The sequence below is a fragment of the Penicillium arizonense genome (assembly GCF_001773325.1).
Source record: "Penicillium arizonense strain CBS 141311 chromosome Unknown PENARI_contig003, whole genome shotgun sequence".
Lineage (NCBI taxonomy): Eukaryota > Fungi > Ascomycota > Eurotiomycetes > Eurotiales > Aspergillaceae > Penicillium > Penicillium arizonense.
In genome coordinates, this window is record NW_019173280.1 from 1,489,160 (window position 1) to 1,506,503 (window position 17,344).

General features: G+C 49.2%; 6 protein-coding genes across 6 annotated transcripts; 3 read left to right on the top strand and 3 right to left on the bottom strand.

Moving 5' to 3' along the window:
- Positions 1 to 134: 134 nt before the first annotated feature.
- On the bottom strand, positions 135 to 3,137 carry PENARI_c003G11744 (transcription factor domain-containing protein; the record flags this gene model as incomplete). The annotated part of the gene is made up of 2 exons (XM_022628815.1): positions 135 to 2,937; positions 3,037 to 3,137. The coding sequence occupies 2 exons, from the start codon at positions 3,135 to 3,137 to the stop codon at positions 135 to 137; spliced, it is 2,904 nt and encodes a 967-aa protein (XP_022491401.1).
- Positions 3,138 to 4,290: 1,153 nt separating this feature from the next.
- On the bottom strand, positions 4,291 to 4,617 carry PENARI_c003G06187 (glutaredoxin family protein; the record flags this gene model as incomplete). Its single annotated transcript, XM_022628428.1, has 1 exon — positions 4,291 to 4,617. The coding sequence occupies one exon, from the start codon at positions 4,615 to 4,617 to the stop codon at positions 4,291 to 4,293; it is 327 nt and encodes a 108-aa protein (XP_022491412.1).
- A 189-nt stretch (positions 4,618 to 4,806) lies between these two features.
- On the top strand, positions 4,807 to 5,961 carry PENARI_c003G03960 (cysteine and histidine-rich domain-containing protein; the record flags this gene model as incomplete). The annotated part of the gene is made up of 3 exons (XM_022628266.1): positions 4,807 to 4,912; positions 5,040 to 5,559; positions 5,649 to 5,961. The coding sequence occupies 3 exons, from the start codon at positions 4,807 to 4,809 to the stop codon at positions 5,959 to 5,961; spliced, it is 939 nt and encodes a 312-aa protein (XP_022491811.1).
- Positions 5,962 to 7,262: 1,301 nt separating this feature from the next.
- Positions 7,263 to 8,851, top strand: PENARI_c003G10731 (putative ethanolamine kinase; the record flags this gene model as incomplete). Its single annotated transcript, XM_022628749.1, has 5 exons — positions 7,263 to 7,442; positions 7,517 to 7,628; positions 7,761 to 8,194; positions 8,268 to 8,614; positions 8,677 to 8,851. The coding sequence occupies 5 exons, from the start codon at positions 7,263 to 7,265 to the stop codon at positions 8,849 to 8,851; spliced, it is 1,248 nt and encodes a 415-aa protein (XP_022492101.1).
- A 3,746-nt stretch (positions 8,852 to 12,597) lies between these two features.
- On the bottom strand, positions 12,598 to 13,659 carry PENARI_c003G11516 (uncharacterized protein; the record flags this gene model as incomplete). The annotated part of the gene is made up of 1 exon (XM_022628799.1): positions 12,598 to 13,659. One exon carries the CDS (start codon positions 13,657 to 13,659, stop codon positions 12,598 to 12,600), a length of 1,062 nt encoding a protein of 353 aa, XP_022491512.1.
- Positions 13,660 to 15,056: 1,397 nt separating this feature from the next.
- PENARI_c003G08796 (uncharacterized protein) lies at positions 15,057 to 16,295 on the top strand (the record flags this gene model as incomplete). Its single annotated transcript, XM_022628611.1, has 1 exon — positions 15,057 to 16,295. The coding sequence occupies one exon, from the start codon at positions 15,057 to 15,059 to the stop codon at positions 16,293 to 16,295; it is 1,239 nt and encodes a 412-aa protein (XP_022491456.1).
- Positions 16,296 to 17,344: the final 1,049 nt, after the last annotated feature.

Here is a 17,344-nt window from a genome sequence, read left to right on the forward strand (position 1 = left end):
TTAGTTCGGCTTTTGGCCTAGAAGTGATGATAAATATAGAGAAATGGATACAGTTGAAGCGAGATCCCCACCTAAAACTTAAAATTGCTGTCCATCTGGTCGTCATCATGCTAGCAAAAATGAGCCGTAGATCACTAAGTGTTCTGTGCCTTAGCCGGGGCCCAGCCATCCAGATCGGTAGGCAGACTTTCCAGCCAGGCGAAAAAGTTCTTTCGTCCCGTGCTGTTGTTGCTAGACAAAGCCTCCTTGGATGAGGCTTCGCCTTGAAGCCCGAGTCGGTCGTAGAGCCTCTTCCAAACATGCTGACCAACGGAAATCCTCACATCTGAGAAAATGGTTGGGCTCTGCGCCACGGTCCCGCTCCCGATCTGACTCTTCAACAAATCGAGGACTTCACGGCAGCGTCGAGTTCTTCCAGAAAGCTCGTCCGTCTGCTGAGAGGATTCCTCGTAGTTACGAAGGAGTATATCGGCTTGGCGTAGTTGCTCGTTCATGCTGGAAGCCGACTTACTCGCACTACCCCCCTTTAGGATGAAAGGGATTGCAAGACAAGCAATCAATATCAGAGCCGAAGTGTAGATGTAATCCAGACATTCGTAGGAGGATGTGGTGATTCTCAGAGTGTCATCGTTGCCCTTGCCAATACCTTTCCCATGGAGATCCGTCAGGGTTTTGATGATATCTTGTGCTGCGGCAAGGCATTTCAGGGTCGAATCACGGACAATACCAAGGATAGCAGGCGAATCGACCGAGTCGGCCTCTTTGCCAGCCAGAATGTGCGGGCCGGATGCGTATGCACGAGAAGTGTCGGATGCGCATGAACATGTATGGGAAAGGCGTAGACAGAAGATCAGAAACGGGCGGAAAGCTCGAAGTCGAATAAACATATATCGCAGACGAATGAGAACGCGAAGACGACGAATAGCAAAGTCACTCTCCATTGACAGAGTGATTTCCGTTCCATCCCAGTGTAGGTTAGTAGGAAGAGCTTCCTTCCACTGTAAAAGCTTGCCGTCAAGCTCGAAAAGGTCACAGAGGTCTGCCGTAAACAATGATCGAAAAGGACATATGTCGATACGCAAACGCAGGTGCTCATCGTTGCATAAGATATCTTCCATGTGTCCGTAAAGCGAGATAGAAGCATTGAAGAAAGAAGAGATCGCAGCAAGCTGCGTCTGGCTTATCTTCGATCCCAATGGAATAGGAGTTGGCTTTGGCACCGGGTAACGTGTCTCCAGGGATTGCCAGTTCATGCCCATCTGCGAGGCCAAGCTAAGTCTCATCATCCAAAGGGAATGCCATAACACCCGGACGCGCTGCTGGGAGGTGCTGTCGACGACAAGAGGGCCACCAGCCACGGTTTGGATCCCGTTGGCCTCTGCAAGTCCAAGGGCCAAGGACAGAACACTCCAGGCCTTGCTGAGATTTCCAATCATCTGGAGATACAGAACTTGAAGAATTCGTCGCTGAATGCCAAGAATCGAGTTTTCGTTGAGTTCGTCCGAGTTGATCTCAACTTCAGCACCCTTGTACCATTCATGAGCTTGCCAGTGAACACGGTCTCGAGACTGCAGAGCAGCTAGGGCAAAGCAAAGACCCAGTGTTGGATCAACCCCGCGAAACGCGAAGGTACCATGCAGCGAGGTCATTCTCAGCAACCGGTCCAGATCGTCGAGATCGAAGATGGGCAAGAGAGGAGCAACATGCTCCATGAAGATTTTGATCAGTTTCATTGGAACGTCAGGTTTGAGTTGAGGGGAGCGGTGTTGTTGTTGTGGTTGGAGTGAGGATTGTCTGGATGAAAGAAGGTCCTTGATAGAGGACGACATATTGGAAGTGGGAGCAGACTGGGGATCTTTCAAAGTGGTGGCAGATGGTGTGGACAGTGGTGAAGCTGAAGAATTTGCGAGATCTTTGTGAAGCTGAGTGGAATGAACACTGGAGAAAGGAGCGGAGGGTTGGGAGGTTTTGGAAGAAGAAGGCGCGGCCTTTTTCTTGGATAAGGCCGGTTCTTCTGATTTCTTGAACGCCATCAAATCGGGCACGGTGATCTCTTTATCCGGATCAATAAACTCTATAATCGTCTTGTGTGTTGCCCGACTCAAAGCCCGTTTGTCCTCAAGGGCATTTGTGACCATGTTCATCAGGTATGTTCTGGTTGGGACATGGTTGCTCACACCGTAGGCAGCAGGGTCTTGGAGGATCCGCTGCAGACGGCGAAGGTGTAAAAAGTTATATGACGTGGTCACGCACATAGCGGAGTGAGATTCTTCGACCGCAATGATCCGCTCAAGGTCTTTCCTGTCTGCTTCGTCAACCATAGGAGCAGTCAGAAACAGCTCCCAACGACTCAAAACAGCCCTTGAGCATCGGCCGCCCTTTTCCATCCTGATAGCAGCAAGCTCCATAAGTTCATCTTGCTCGAGCCACTGTTCCTTTTCTTCGTCGCTACAGGAGACAAGTTTTCGCTTCTTTTTGGCTTCGATCAGCAGTCCAATGATGCTTCTTAGGTTATCGGCCGTGATATTGCGATGGTTTGATCTCTGAACATTGATATCATTGATCAATTGGCACCGAAGTTCTGTTTCATTATTTGTGGTCAACTTCGTGCGCTTGGTGGATGGTTTCTGGGCTGTTTTTGTTGATTGGAAAGGACTTGAAACATCTCGGGAGCCGCCATTGCCATTTCGAATGGTATCAGGGCTATCATCAGCTCGTTGACGCTTCCCCGTGGGCTTAGGATCAGGGGAGCTGGACCGGATCAAAACCGCGGAGTCAGGCGATGTTATTGTTCTTGGTCGGGCATCTACCTTTGGGATGCTACTTTGGCTAATGTCATTAGTTAATAGAAATTCCTCAATAGCAGAGGCATAACTCACCTGTTGCTGGTAGGAGGATATGAGCAGTTGCGTCCTAGTTTCCAGCAACTTCCACATGCTATATAAATGGTTAATTATTGACATTTCAAACGGGATGTAGCATTTACCTGGCTTCGATCGGTCACAGCGTGTGTGCTTCGATTTGCATAGGACACACGGGGGTCCCAATGGATTCATCGAGGCGGTTGATCCAGTTGATGAAACAGCCGATGATGATGTTGTCGTTGCCTCAACACTGGCGAGTGTGTTTTCAGCCATTGGCAATAATTCTCCTTTGGATGTGCTCATAAGAGATCACGGGGTCTGTATTTGTGATGTTAGTGGTGAATTTGGTTGGATTCATGCGCATGTCGCGACAGCACCGGAATACAACAGATCATGACCTTCCCGTGGATGACAATTGCACCACTAGTAGTTACGATTTGCCGCAAGCTAGTCACTCTGAGGTAGAAATGGTGGGAGTCTTTTGCTACCTGGCTGCATGATCGTCAGCTATGCCCAGGGAGGCCGACGCGTGCGCGCCCGGCTAAGAGGAACACCAAAACGGGGATCGCCATTGCGCGAGCAGTCATGATTGTAATCGGCTCAAACTCACCGGATATACCGAGAATATAGTACTCTTAATCGCTTCACCGACTTGAAATGGATGAAAGAAGTCGCGGGCGCGGGGTGGATGGATGATGTTAAGAAGAAAATAGAACGTCAGTAAGTCAGCGTCGAGCTTTACGAACAATGCAAAACTCGGAAACTCCAGAAAACAACTCAAACAAAGCGAGGTGATTACCCCGGGTCTCAAGATACTGGTAGATCCAAGCGTGCTGCTTTTTGTCGTTGCTTTACCGCCTCCTGATCAGGCATCTTATGCCTTCATCCTACGCTCTGCTGCACGGCTTGTGCCCATACTTAAACAGTCCATCTTACCATGTTCCATTATCTCTTATTCTGTCCCTCAAAGAATGAAGGCAAATCCGCTGGAGAAAAAGGCGATCTGAATCCCATGGCATAAGTATATATTGAGGGGCTCGGTTGCGACAGACAACATCAGAACAACGACAATGCTTGCAGTGTGATATAATGACGTGAATGGATGTATCGAGACAGTTTCAAGTCCATAATCTAGATACTCATCACGGCGAAGAAGTTCATTGAGCTTCGTGTACTCAATGCAGGATTACGGATCTACCTGTGGCCCAGCCACATAGGTAAATGTATTACATTTGAGAAATGAACTTCTAGCGAAAGCAGAAAAGTATTGTGATGGTACAGAGGCTCGCCAGGAGCCATATGCTTAGATGATTTATACCAGGGAATTCGAGCGACATGCGCCTTTATCCAGGCGGCGCGCTTCCCGGGGAGACTATAGCGGAACGACAATGCGATTCCCAGTGTCATGGCCAGTATTCCACTGCGTTCAGGAATACTGCTTCTCCGCCTCCTCAACAGACCGCTCAACTTCCTGCTCCGTCCATCGATGGAACAGTTTCCTAGCATCAGACAGATCAGCCGCCTTCGGCAAGCCATCGTTCACAGACTGGACATGTAGGACGGGCACATCGAACTCGTAAACATCCTTCCATTGCTTATTCCCCGAGTCCATAATATCCTGCTCGACGTACTCGAAGGATCGACGTTTCTGGAGCTGAAGTACGGTGTTTTTGGCGGTGTCGCATAGGCCACAGCCTGCGCGAGTGAAAAGCGTCAGACGAGCTGAGGTGAGGAGGGCCCGTGTAGGAAACATGACGAAAGCAAAACGACAAGTGACAAAGCGACAACAGAAAGCAAGATGTACCCCGAATCGAGGCGTGTCGCGACGGCGGTCAGACGTTCTCCGCGATGGAACATTCGAGCTTCCCCGCTAAACCCCGTTAGGCAACCTGCGCCATTACCACAATTTCCGTGTCTCGACATTCTTCATCTGCTGTACATCATGGCTGGCAAGTGTGTCCACAAAGCGTGTGGGAAGACCTTCTCCGACCCCGAGGAGGAGTGCGTGTATCATCCCGGACCCCCAGTGTTCCACGAGGGGCAGAAAGGTAAGTTAAGTACCTTGGAGGAGCTCCAGATCCGTGCCCCTCGCTTTACTTGAGAGAGGCATTACATCCGCGCTCTGATATACCAAATCTCTCTACTCTTTACCCGGTACCCCTGCTAATTTCTCAGGCTGGAAATGCTGCAAGCCCCGCGTCCTCACCTTTGAGGAATTCCTCGCTATCCCGCCGTGCACAACCGGCAAGCATTCCACCGTCGACGATACCCCGGCGCCTGAGCCTGAGCCCGAGGCCGAGGAAGCTGCCGCTGCCCCTCCCGTCGCCGTCGAGAAGAAGTCCGAACGGCCGCCCGTTGCTATCCCCGCTACCATCCCCACGACGCCCCCCGCGAAGCCGGTCACCGAGGAGCCTGAGTCGGATGATCCTGACGTGGAGATCCCGGCTAATGCGACATGTCGTCGCAGAGGCTGTGGTGCCTCCTACACTGGCTCAACCGCTCGTGATGAGGAGAAGTGCACCCACCACCCCGGCCAGCCAATCTTCCACGAGGGCAGCAAGGGTTGGTCCTGCTGCAAGCGCCGCGTCCTCGAGTTCGACGAGTTCCTGAGGATCCCCGGCTGCACAGAGAAGACGAGGCACATGTTTGTGGGCAAGGTCAAGGGCTCCAGCGAAGAGAAGGTGGAATCTGTCAGGTGCGTACTCCATACAGACCGGCGAACTGGCTATACCATGCCTCATTCCTCTTGCCAGCATCAAACTGACCAGGTTTATCCATCTACAGGAACGATTTCTACCAAACTCCCACCGCCGTCAACGTCTCCGTCTACTTCAAGAAGATCGACAAGGAGCGTGCTCGCGTCGAGTTCGCCTCCGATTCGATTGTCTTGGACCTGCCTACGACCGACAACAAGCGCTTCCAGGATACATACAGTCTATTTGCGGCCATCGATCCCGAGAAGTCGAGCTTCCGCGTGCTGGGCACCAAGTTGGAGTTGACCTTGGTCAAGGCTGATGGTACTAGCTGGCCTGTGTTGCGCAGCGATGACAAGTGGACTGGGCAGCGTATCCAGATTGGAAATGCTGGACGGGCATGAATGACTGCAGTTATGATATGCCATTTTATGATAAAAATTTAAATGGATTGACGGTGATGACAATTGACGCCCTCAAAACTGAGTACATGTAGCCTGTAGCTTCAATGCGACGTAGTGGAAGGAAGTTCAAGAGTTCAAGAGCTTGAGGCTCTGTTGACGAACCCGTGGATATCTTCGCAAGAAACCAACTACACATGGTTCTTAACCAGACGACGGTTCAAAGCTTATCAGCCACAAGACTTGAAGCTAAGATGCAACATCGCAACAGTGCATGCACCCACTACTCCGTACCAATTAAATGGAATTCAACTACAATCCGTCCAGAGACAGCAACTCACACGAGTTCAAAAGGTATGTGACGTCCTCTCCACAGCTAAAACCCATGGAGCATTCCCGAAGGAAACCCTAGCATAGCCATAAAGTGATTGGGAAAAAGAGAGACGCCTTTACTCTCCAGGGCCGGGAACGGAAGAAAACCCACGCAGGCCGAAGCCATCGGATAACCCTCAGCAAGCCATATTTTATGGAGCCCCGTTGTAATTTACTATAAGTATAGTAAACCACTACTGATGATGGAGAGAAAAGAAAAAAGATGAAAGGCGCGGCAGAGCTGGCCCTTTTTATGCTGTCGAGATTATTTGGCGCTAGTTCTGATTGGGTCTCGGTGTCTGGCAGCAGAAATATTTTTCCGTTTTTGTGACAAATACTGTGGGTCTGCACCCGAAGCGGAAATAGGGCTTAGGGCTTATAACATACACGTGCGCAGTCTCTTTTCATGTGACAAGAGGGCAGGTTCGCTTGGTACCAGGTCAATAAACATAGAAAGGGCTGCACAGGTACATGTTGACGTTGAATTCGCCACCAAATAATGTGAATGCAAGCATCTAGCTGCAAATAGGCATATCCCGCCACCACAAAATATCCCAAAACTTAATACTGTAGACAGGTGGTACATTCACCCAGCAAGAATGAAGTACCTTGGGCCCCTGTAGAAGCCCATCTTCCAATCATGGGTCGGGAGCACGAGACCTCCCCTCCTGTCTCATTAACCTCCCCGCCGTCGACATAGCGTTCTTTCATATCGCCCCTGACTTTTTATTAATACCCTAATACATAATCCGCCGTTACGCCCAAAATCTGCTCTTCACTGTCCCCCTCTGGTCTTGCGATTGTTCCAACTTTGGCTACGGTCACATTTTTACTGATCTGAAGGCGCTGCCTGTGAAGCTGCACTTCGATAGAACACCTCACAGCATCCCGAAACACCCCCTTTTCCAACCTCCGCCCTCTACTCCGCCAGCATGGGCTCGACAGAGACTCAGACTGACCTCACGCCGGATTTCCGCTATATCCCCCTCTCCTACAGCCATGCCGACTCCCAGGCCTCAGCCCTACGGTTGATCTTGACCCTCAACCCGGACTGGGAAGGCCCCGGCAACAACATTCAATTCGTGCGCTTCACCGACGGCATTACGAACACCGTGCGTCTCCCCTAGCGTCGCTTCCAGCAGACCGAACAAGAACCTCTAAAAACTATGGGACTAACACCCTCCAGCTCCTCAAAATCATCAACCCCAAGGCAGGCCTGACGGAGGAACAAATAGACAACGAGGCCGTACTGATGAGGGCATATGGAAACGGAACAGAGATCCTCATAGACCGCGAAAGTACGAGCAAAAACCCCCAACCCGCCGGACCACCACAGTCCAACAAAACTTCCCCCAACCTCCAAAAAAGCCCCTTGCGCCTCATATCCACTGCCCATTGCGACATTTGCTGAAGTAGAATCTATTCCTTAGGAGAAACCAAGTCCCACGCCCTGCTAGCCAGTCGCGGCCTAGCCCCACCCCTCCTCGCTCGTTTCAAGAACGGCCTGCTATACCGCTTCATCCGCGGCAAGCCCTGCGGCCACCTGGATCTAGTCTCCCCGCCCATCTGGCGTGGCGTCGCTCGCCGTCTGGCGCAGTGGCACGCCGTGCTACCCAGTAGCGGCGCGGCCCCAACTAAGGATGGCGAAGCGTCTGTTTCTGAGATTGCCCAGTCGCACGATGATGAGATCACTGTAATCCAGCCCCGCCGTGGTGGGCCCTCTATGTGGGCAGTTTTGCAGAAGTGGGTGCTGGCTCTGCCGGTTACTACGCCCGAGCAGCGTGCACGCCGGTTAAGTCTGCAGCAGGAGTTGCAGTGGGTTGTCGAGGTTCTCGATGATGGCAAGGGAATCGGTGAAGACGGGGTATGTGGCTCCACTCCTTGATGCGTGATTGCGATTGTTCGGGTGGATTGTGGCTAATATTTGGGGTTTCTAGCTTGTTTTCTCGCACTGCGACCTGCTCTGCGCCAACGTTATCGTTCTTCCTAGTGAGGATAACGCGCCCATTCCTGAAGACGGTATCGCGCCGGTCAACTTCATCGACTATGAATACGCGGTTCCTGCTCCTGCTGCCTTTGATATCTCTAACCACCTAGCTGAGTGGGGTGGTTATGACTGCGACTACAACATGATGCCGACGAAGTCTGTGCGTCGTCAGTTCCTTACTGAGTATACCAAGAGTTACTGCCAGCAGCGTGGCATCGATGCTGCATCGGAGGCTGAGATTGTTGACCGGTTGTATGAGGACGTTGACCGGTTCCGTGGTATTCCCGGTCTTTACTGGTGAGTCTGGACGACAGTTGAAAACAACTTGGAGGATAATATGTACTAATACCTATCACTAGGGGTGTTTGGGCGCTTATCCAAGCACAAATCTCCCAGATTGACTTCGACTACGCCAGTTACGCTGAGACCCGTCTTGGCGAGTACTTTGCCTGGAAGCGCGAGATCGACGGAAGCCGCAAACAGGCCGGTGAGGATATCCCCCTGCGCGAAGCTCGCTGGGCCCAAGAGGCGTAAATTCATTTTCGCTTGATCGCTATCCCCGTTCGTCTTCCTCCCAGGGAACTACGCCAATTATCAACAAGGCGTACGACTCCTGCGAAGATCCGTCAGGGTCACCACCCTTCCAAAATCCTGACAACCTTTATCCTTACAAAATACATATTTATTGGCACTCTGGGATTTCAACAATATTCTCAGAGTCCCACCAACACCTGAACCGAAATTCACCAACAGGAACGAAAAGCCATTGTCTCGGGTTCATAGATGGGAAGACCGAATCGATATGGTTTGGCGCGTGCATGTGGATGTGGGAATGGACGTGAATCACTGTGTTCTCTTGTAAATGCCAGTGAGAAACCCGAAAAGTTGAGATATCCGTGGATAGAATGGGTGGTTCATTTCTATGCATTGTGGTGGCCATTTTGCTAGACTTAAAGAGCTGTCTTCAACAAAGTCATAATAGGGCGTTTAAGGCTAAATTTATCGTTTTCTCCTTTTGTTATTTTCCATATATATCCCCCCGAAACTCCCACTGCATGTAACCTTAAGCTTTTGACAAGTGGGCCCATGAGGCTCTGTCCCAGCTACTTAAATCTCACTACTGCAAGTCAGATGCACGCAACCGTTCTCGGACCCATTCTGAACCCATTCATCCTTGATCATACCCACAGCTCGGAGTTTCTCACTCTTCCCCGCTGGGCCATGTATTTCCAAGACATATCCGGCACACCACCCGCCGAAACAACAACATCCTCAAATAAAGATAAAAGCTTCACAGCAGGATTGGCCTCCAACAACTCCTGCAACAGGACATCCATTTGATCCACAACTTCAACACTCCGACGCACGCGTTGCACCCAATGCGAAAGAGAAACCATATCCACCTCCTTGCAGGCAAACCCACCAAGCACCACCCCAGCAACAACAAACCCAATAACCTCCCACGCCGTAGGCCAGGGATTCAACAGATGAAAAATCCCAACAGTACCCCTCGCAGGTACTTGCTCATGGGCAAGATCAACCAAAACACCAACAAGTAAATCATCAGGCACCCAATCAATCGGTCCAAGAGTCGACTCGATATCATCCGGCAAAGCCCTAACATACAAACTCAACACAAGACTGGGGAAGGATTCATATTTGTTGCACAATCCATCCAAGCGAACCGCACCGGCAATCTGTCCAACTCTCACGAAGGAGGCGTCGATACCGCATTCCCGAGACGCGGCATCTAACAGCTTCTCAGCGATATATTTGCTATTCGCATACAAAGTCGGCGCGGGTTGTGTAGTCCTTACGACTCCCTCTGGTATCAGTCGAGAGTCGGGTTTTATGTCCCATAATCGACCAATTGACGAAAGGAAGAAGGGGTGTGGAGTGTTGCGGCTTGAAGCGATGAAGTTGATTAGGTTTGTTGCACTTTGGAGATCGGGTTGGAAGCCGCTTAAGGTGGTGTTGAAGTTTACGTTTTAGGCGTTGTGGATTATGATTGTTGTTGTGGCTTTAATGTAGCATAATGTGTCTGGATTCAGGCCAAAGTTTGATTGTGATAGGTCTGTTTGCCAGAATGTCACTCTGGATGAAGACAATTTGGAGGGGAGGTTGTAGAGGACTTTTTTCTTTTGTTGGATTGTTGTGGCGGTTGATTTGCGGTTTAGACAGTGTATGTGTCTCACGAAGGGATTTTTAAGAGTCTGCCGAGGATATAGGTGCCCAGTGTTCCTGTTCATCCGGTTAACAGGATGACGTGGGATGTCGACGTGGGATTTGGGGACTGTTTGGGACTTCGTTAGAGGAGGGACATTAGATGTGTCGACCTGATCAAGGAATTCCATCAAGATCACACTCCTCTCGGCAAGCTGTGCCTCTTTGAAAGCTGCACATCCAATCAGACCATCTCCAAAGAACCTTGGCCTTGTGCTTGTGGGTCGTAGTCTTGCAGCAATTTGGCTGTGCCTTAACAATGCTCTGGTCTGGCTACGGAGTAGCAAGATTGGATGGAGCACCTTTCAGAGCATTGTGATAGGATCATAGAAAAAGGTCAATAGTCCGCGATTCATGTACGTATTCAATGTGGAGTACGCCAGTGTTATTTATTTGTTCATTAACAGGATTATTATCACAATTTGTAGACTACCTGACGTATAGGGCCTGTGCTCATGATGCATCCGACCGATGCGTTGTATCTTAAGCCTCACCCCTGTTTTCCGGCTTACTCTCTGTTTGTTCTAGTTCTAATTTTCCTCACTAGTAGTTCATTTACCGAGTGCTCCTTCGCCTATATAGATCCTAGTTCAAACAGACGAACCGCCGCACTGTATTCTTCCCCTAGAAGACGTGGTCGCCTCTGGACCGGATGCAGATCAAAGAGTAATTCAAGTCTTAGAGTTCCCTTTCAGGCCCCTGAAAATTCTCGACGGTGTGTAATCTGAAAAAGGCTTGCTACTAGAAGAAGCATGACAGGGAGGCGTATCCAAACAGCCACAAAACATTTGGGATGCCTTCAATGCTATCGAAGAAAGGTGTGAATCGAATGAGCGTCGAATGAAACATTGTTCTCGCGACAAGCACTTTTTTTACGCCAATTCAGAGCCACGCGCCCCACATGATTGCGGCTCCAACTACTTCGACAAGCGGATCGAACATGAGATGGGCGTAGGGAGGCATACGCATGAGAAACATCGACTAAGAACCTAGGCGGATGCGGCTTGAAGCTAGAAAAACCACCTCTCTTGCTGGATTCTTGTTGACTTGGACCAAAAGAAGACAAGCGGGAACGCATTATCTTTGTTCCAAATTATCTTCACGTCTATTCAGACAGTGGTGCAACCGCAAGCTGAAAGCTGAGATAACAGGTGAAATCGACCACAAGCCCGGCCCCACTGGGCCTTCGTGGCGAGGATATGTCTCGATTCGAAAGCGGCCACAACGGTACGTTGACACCTGCTTAACTAGGTATTGTGTGGGAAGAAGCGGCTGCTGTGCTCAAAATTGTGGATGTTGCTCGAAGGCACGCAGTTTCGACAGTTCCAAGAGCCATGGTCATTATACAAGAATGCGCGGTTGTTTTCTCCAAGCTAGGAGGTCTCTCTCGAATGAAGAACAAGAGAAACTGATCCATACAAATGTCAACGGGAGGCAAAAGAAATCTGACATTGATGAGCTATGCGTATGTCTTGGGCTTATCCTTTTGGCTCGACTGAGATTTGATTATAGGTACTTGAAATCGTCGTATGATACCTTCGTAGGTAGTCGCCTAGTTGACTTACGTACGTATTTTCATTTCAAATATTTGTGCCATCATTGTTCGTTCGGCTGCTAGTACTGTACTAGGGTCATAAATTGACTACATATCCTAATGGAACTCGTTTTTAACTTATTGAATTTAATGGCGTTTTGGTTGAGATAAATACACTTAAAATTGGGAGGTAGGGGTAGCTGATCCACTCGGTTGTGTGATCCACTTGCATGTGAAATACGTTATCTAGGCATTGAAATGCACTAGACCTGGTCAGGAAGGGCCCCACACAATCTTACGCTTACCTGACCGAAAGAGAAGCCAAAGTAGGACGAAAACAATACATGAAACGAACACTCGCTTCGAGGCTTTCGTATAGAAACTGTCCAATACTTCATAGCACTGTATATACATTATGGCCCTTGTTGTACATGGATTGTGACTATTCTATGGAGTTGCCCCCAAACGTTCATCACTATCTCCAGTATAGTATTATGTTATTGATGGATTGTTCTGTGATATCTCAAACCACGAGAAAGTCACAATGGGAAGACCGATATTGCGTTCGGGCCATATCAATCCAAGACACGTAAGCTCCAGGAGTTTTCCACCAAGATTCCAGGAACGACAGAACACGCGCCCGGTCCAAAGTGCGGCTGAATTGCATCACCGAATGAAAACCGCCACGAATGAGGTTATGTGCTTCCGGGTTGCCTCGAAGTTCAGTTCCCGCCATAAACAGTGGCCAAACAAGATCTTGAGCAAAGAGGTCAATCCGCATCCCGGAAAGAGACTGTAAACATTTGAGGATCTCGTTGCGAGAGCTGTGTGCATTGAAGTCCCGGGTGGGTGGTTCACCCAGGGCTTGACAGCTGTAAATGAGAGTCGCGTGGTAGTACATCAGCACCACGAGCTGAAAGGTCCGTCGATCTTCTTCGGCATGAAAGTTGATGGTTTCAGCAAGATGAAGCATGCTGTATCTAGCGGAATTTATCTGCATGATAACAGCCGGAGTTGGCCCGGAATGATAGGGGAAGCTGTGTGACTGGGACCGAAACCTAAGACGCTCCAGTTGAGTGATTTCATCGATAACCCGGACAAAATCGGTGAATACCGCGTTTTCCTTGCTATGAGGAAACGGCTTGACGTCTTCGCTCGAGTCATCGAAAGTCGTTAAATTGGCCCACACCGATGCTTCATAGAATTCAATCATGAGGAATTCTTCAATGCTGGTCAGTTGTTTGTGAGGGTGTGATCTATTTTTTGCTGCCAGGATGACCTCCCTTGCAGCCGCAAGATGGACCCGCCATCCAGCCCCCTGTGGTTGCATGAATTCATTGTTGCAAAGAATGATCACAGATGCAAGCGTGAAGGCAGATGATGCGCTCACATCTGATCCCGAGGAAGACGACGCGGAAAGAGTTTTTAACTCCTTGGCGAGTAGAGCCAGCGATTTATTTTGGTACATTTTCGACATTTGGTGGTATGTTTGAGAACCGACATCATTCGAGTGGTACTCAGACGCCAGGTCATGAGCAGCAATAGCGAGAATAGAAGAGAGAACCGTCTCGGAACTTTCGGCCATAGGCAAAATCATACGACGCCACGCATTTTGTTGAGGAACCCACGCAAGTCGAGGGGCAACCCGTTCATTAAACCAAGAAACCAACTGCGACACGTGGAGTGGCCGAGACTGTGCTAGGCAAAGTTCAGAAAGGGGCGATGGTAGGAAGTGAGGCAGCGAGAGAGGCCCTGCATGTGATGTATACCGATGGCTGATTGAAATACTTTGAGTGTTACTATCATTTGTGGTTGTACTTAGTTGTGGCCAATGATGCGAGGACTGTGATGTAGCGTTGGGTGCGTTTGCTGCAGGAATCGATCTGCCCCGCAGATTGCCCCGGCTGGCGACCCCTTCGATCCATTTGAGCTTCAGCCCATAGCCCGGACATTCCAAATTACGTTTACTGCATTTGTAACACCCAGGAAGCCCCCGGTCGCACTTGATCCGTCGCCTTTGACAAGTTGGGCAATCTGCGCAAGTTAGAACCGCGAGCTAACCGACAGAAGGATCATTACCTTTTGTGGGTGGCTCTTTTGTAGGACGCTCGCACATTTGTCCATTAAACTAGCCAGAGCAGTGATAAGAAGGTCGTAGTGGGTTCAGGTACGAAGTCAGGTGATGCGAATGAAGTCTTTGCGGTTTGATACATGAAGTTGGTGAGACGCTAAGCCCAATTAGGCTGTTTGATTGAGATTTTGACCTGTGGTGGAGGTACGAGCGGATTGAGCCGCCCCACCCCTGGGCGAGCGGAAAGGCGTTTTATACATCAACGCAAGCCTGGCTTTTCTGAGCAAAACAATTTAAAGTCAGCTGACAAGATTGCTGGGAGTCACACTAGAATGTGCGTTATCAGTTGATTCAATCCTTCGAACCAAGAGCCAAAGTGAATGGTGCTATTTCCTGCTCCAGTCCTGTTCATTGCCTTCGGATCCCACAAATGCGAGAACCGATATTCTAAGGGATATCGGCGATATCTTTGAGGATCAGCAACGGCCATCGGTATGTGAACTGGTGACTCGAAACTTCTTAGTAATGTTCATATCATGCCGCGAAGGCGATGGGACAATACCTGCAATTGTCGTGTCCAGAAATACGGTTGTGAATTGAAATCTTCGTTGTATAATGACTTAAGATGATTCTGAGTTCAATAAGGTGCAGCATGAATAGTTCCGTGCATTGCTGATGAAACATATATTGAGAGGCCACCCTTCTGTCTGGAAAGAGACTACTGGACCCATCTAGAACTCTATCCTCCCCTCTTGGCTTCCTCATTGGGCATGGATCGCCCATCGCGACAATATCCGAGTGGATGTGACAATGTACGCAGGCCGAAGCAGGATTTCTAAGCCCACGTAACTTTCAAATACTTCGCTGAAGGCACGATTCGGCGTAACACCATATCATATTCCATACTTACCATGGATTCATTCAACCTGGAGCTCGTTGCTCCCTCTACGCACCATATCAGCAGTTTACGCGGTGAAAAAGGCGAACTCGCGACACTTTCTGGTCATGCCATTATATCAGCAGACTCAAATTTATCATTCCTACCCTGCCAATCAGTTCATGTTCGACTTATTCAAACTGTGAAATCTGCATACGACAAGAGCTGCTGCATGAAGGCCACAAATCGACGGTTTTCTTTTGAGAAAACACGCCTCTTTTGCCCTTCGTTCCTCAGCCCGACAGCCAACCCTTCCCAAGCTACACGTACGGATGAACAAGCTGTCGAAATTGCCTCGCTGCCTTGCTCCTTGGAAGGAACCCCTAAAGAACATTCAGGGAGGATCATTGCGAAATACTACTTTTCTTTGGAAGTCCCAACAATTATACCCACAACCACAGAGACGCCACTAGGGTCTGTTACATATAAGTTAATTGCTTCGGCTACAGCGGCAGATCACGAGCCTGCTACCAAGAGTCAATCTGTTAAACTCTGCCGTCAAGCCGCCTCGCAAACCTCCCCCTTGATCCGAACTGCGTTGGAATTTCCTCTCTCAAAGTTGATACAGGGAATGACCCTCACACAACAACCCACTCTAAGATCTGAACCAACACTTTCATTTACGGCTACTATCTCCCCTCGCTGGCAAACGTATCCAGGCCAGCGAACCACAGAGATTAAACATCTTGTGGTACGGGAACTTAGATGGTACGCGGAGGAAATAGTCAAGGTGATGAGCCAACCTGCTGATGGTTCAAGTAATAACTACTCCATTTGCAAGAGTGAAAAGGTCAGAAAGTTGTGTAAGGGCAATGTTAAGGGGTACTGGGGGTCTGATCAGAACCCCTACGTCAAGCAACCTACTACCATCACACAAGATGGAGACAAACATGTGCTTATACCCATTCAATTCGCCATAAGATATCCCAAACATGCGGCCGTGATTGATGACCTTGATTTGGAATCTTATGAGTTTGGTGCTGCCGACGATGTGTGCCCTCCACCCTATAGTCCCACTGACCAGGGGTTTCATATGGAAGCAAAGAGGGCAATCATCGTTCAGCATCAATTGAAGTTTGAAATCATTACAGGAGAAGATACATTTGCCATAAATACTGAAAAGCTGGTGGAAAGGAAGCCTCTGCGGACTACTGTTTGCCCTGCTTTCCCTTTTACTGTTTGTGGGTGTCTAGATAGTCAACAGAGGCAATAAACTGTTAGTTCATGAAAGTAATGGAGAATCAGGACGGCGTCTACTATGGATACCTTACGGTGCTATTGTTCGGCTTGACGTGACCGGTTTCATCGATGGGGAATGAGATGTGTACAGGAAAATATAGTCACTGGGGCACAAGCATCTTATATCAGAGCAGGCAGGGATTTTAATGACTTATTTTGGAAAATCAAAATAACGAAAACGGGGACAAGGCTCTGTATATAGAGATACTGGTGGAACCAGGAGGATCTCGCCTTGTTCGTTCTCGTATTCCTATCCGGAATTATCCAGGGGAACCCACCGCTAAACGAATATTAATTAGAAATTAGATCCAAGTTAACGCGGGACCAAGAAATCTCCTCTCCGGAAGATTTCTGCCGCCGCCACTCTACTGGGACCTTTGATTAAACCAGGAATTCAGAGGGTCCTGCGGGTAAGTATAAAAGGCAGTTGGATGTGTTTCAGATTTGGAAAGCAATTGGGGCGGCAAACAACAAATGGTAGATCCATACTCCTGACAGTCGGTCCCCTTCTGGACCAGTCCTGTCAGCGGTCACAGCACATTCAACGTCGACTCCATGGGGAAGGAGTGGTTGAGGTTGATTATTCTGAATCACAACTTGCAGTACTACATTCTGAACCCTCGTAAGCCCGCTCAGGGTCTGATTCATTGCTTCTCCAATGGTGGGCACGTGCGCCCCCAGACAACACTTCAATTTGATCTCTGTCGTCGTCAAATATGCGCATTGATGAGGCACCAGTATTCATGAGGAACTCAAGATTGGCTGTAGTCTGACATTGTATTTGTTGCCGCGGCAGCAGGATTTCAAATTTTTATCCAAATAAGATGTCCGAGCGTTGACGAGTATCTCTATGACACTGTTCGTGGATTACCGCTTATCCCATACATTTCTCATGGAAATGGATCACCGGTCCAGAGTGGTATAGTAGTCTCTGATGCGCTGATTCCTACGGAATGTACCGCTGTTTCTGATTGGGAGGCAGTCGATTTCAAGAGTTCTTACCATCAAATCCAAGGTTAAATC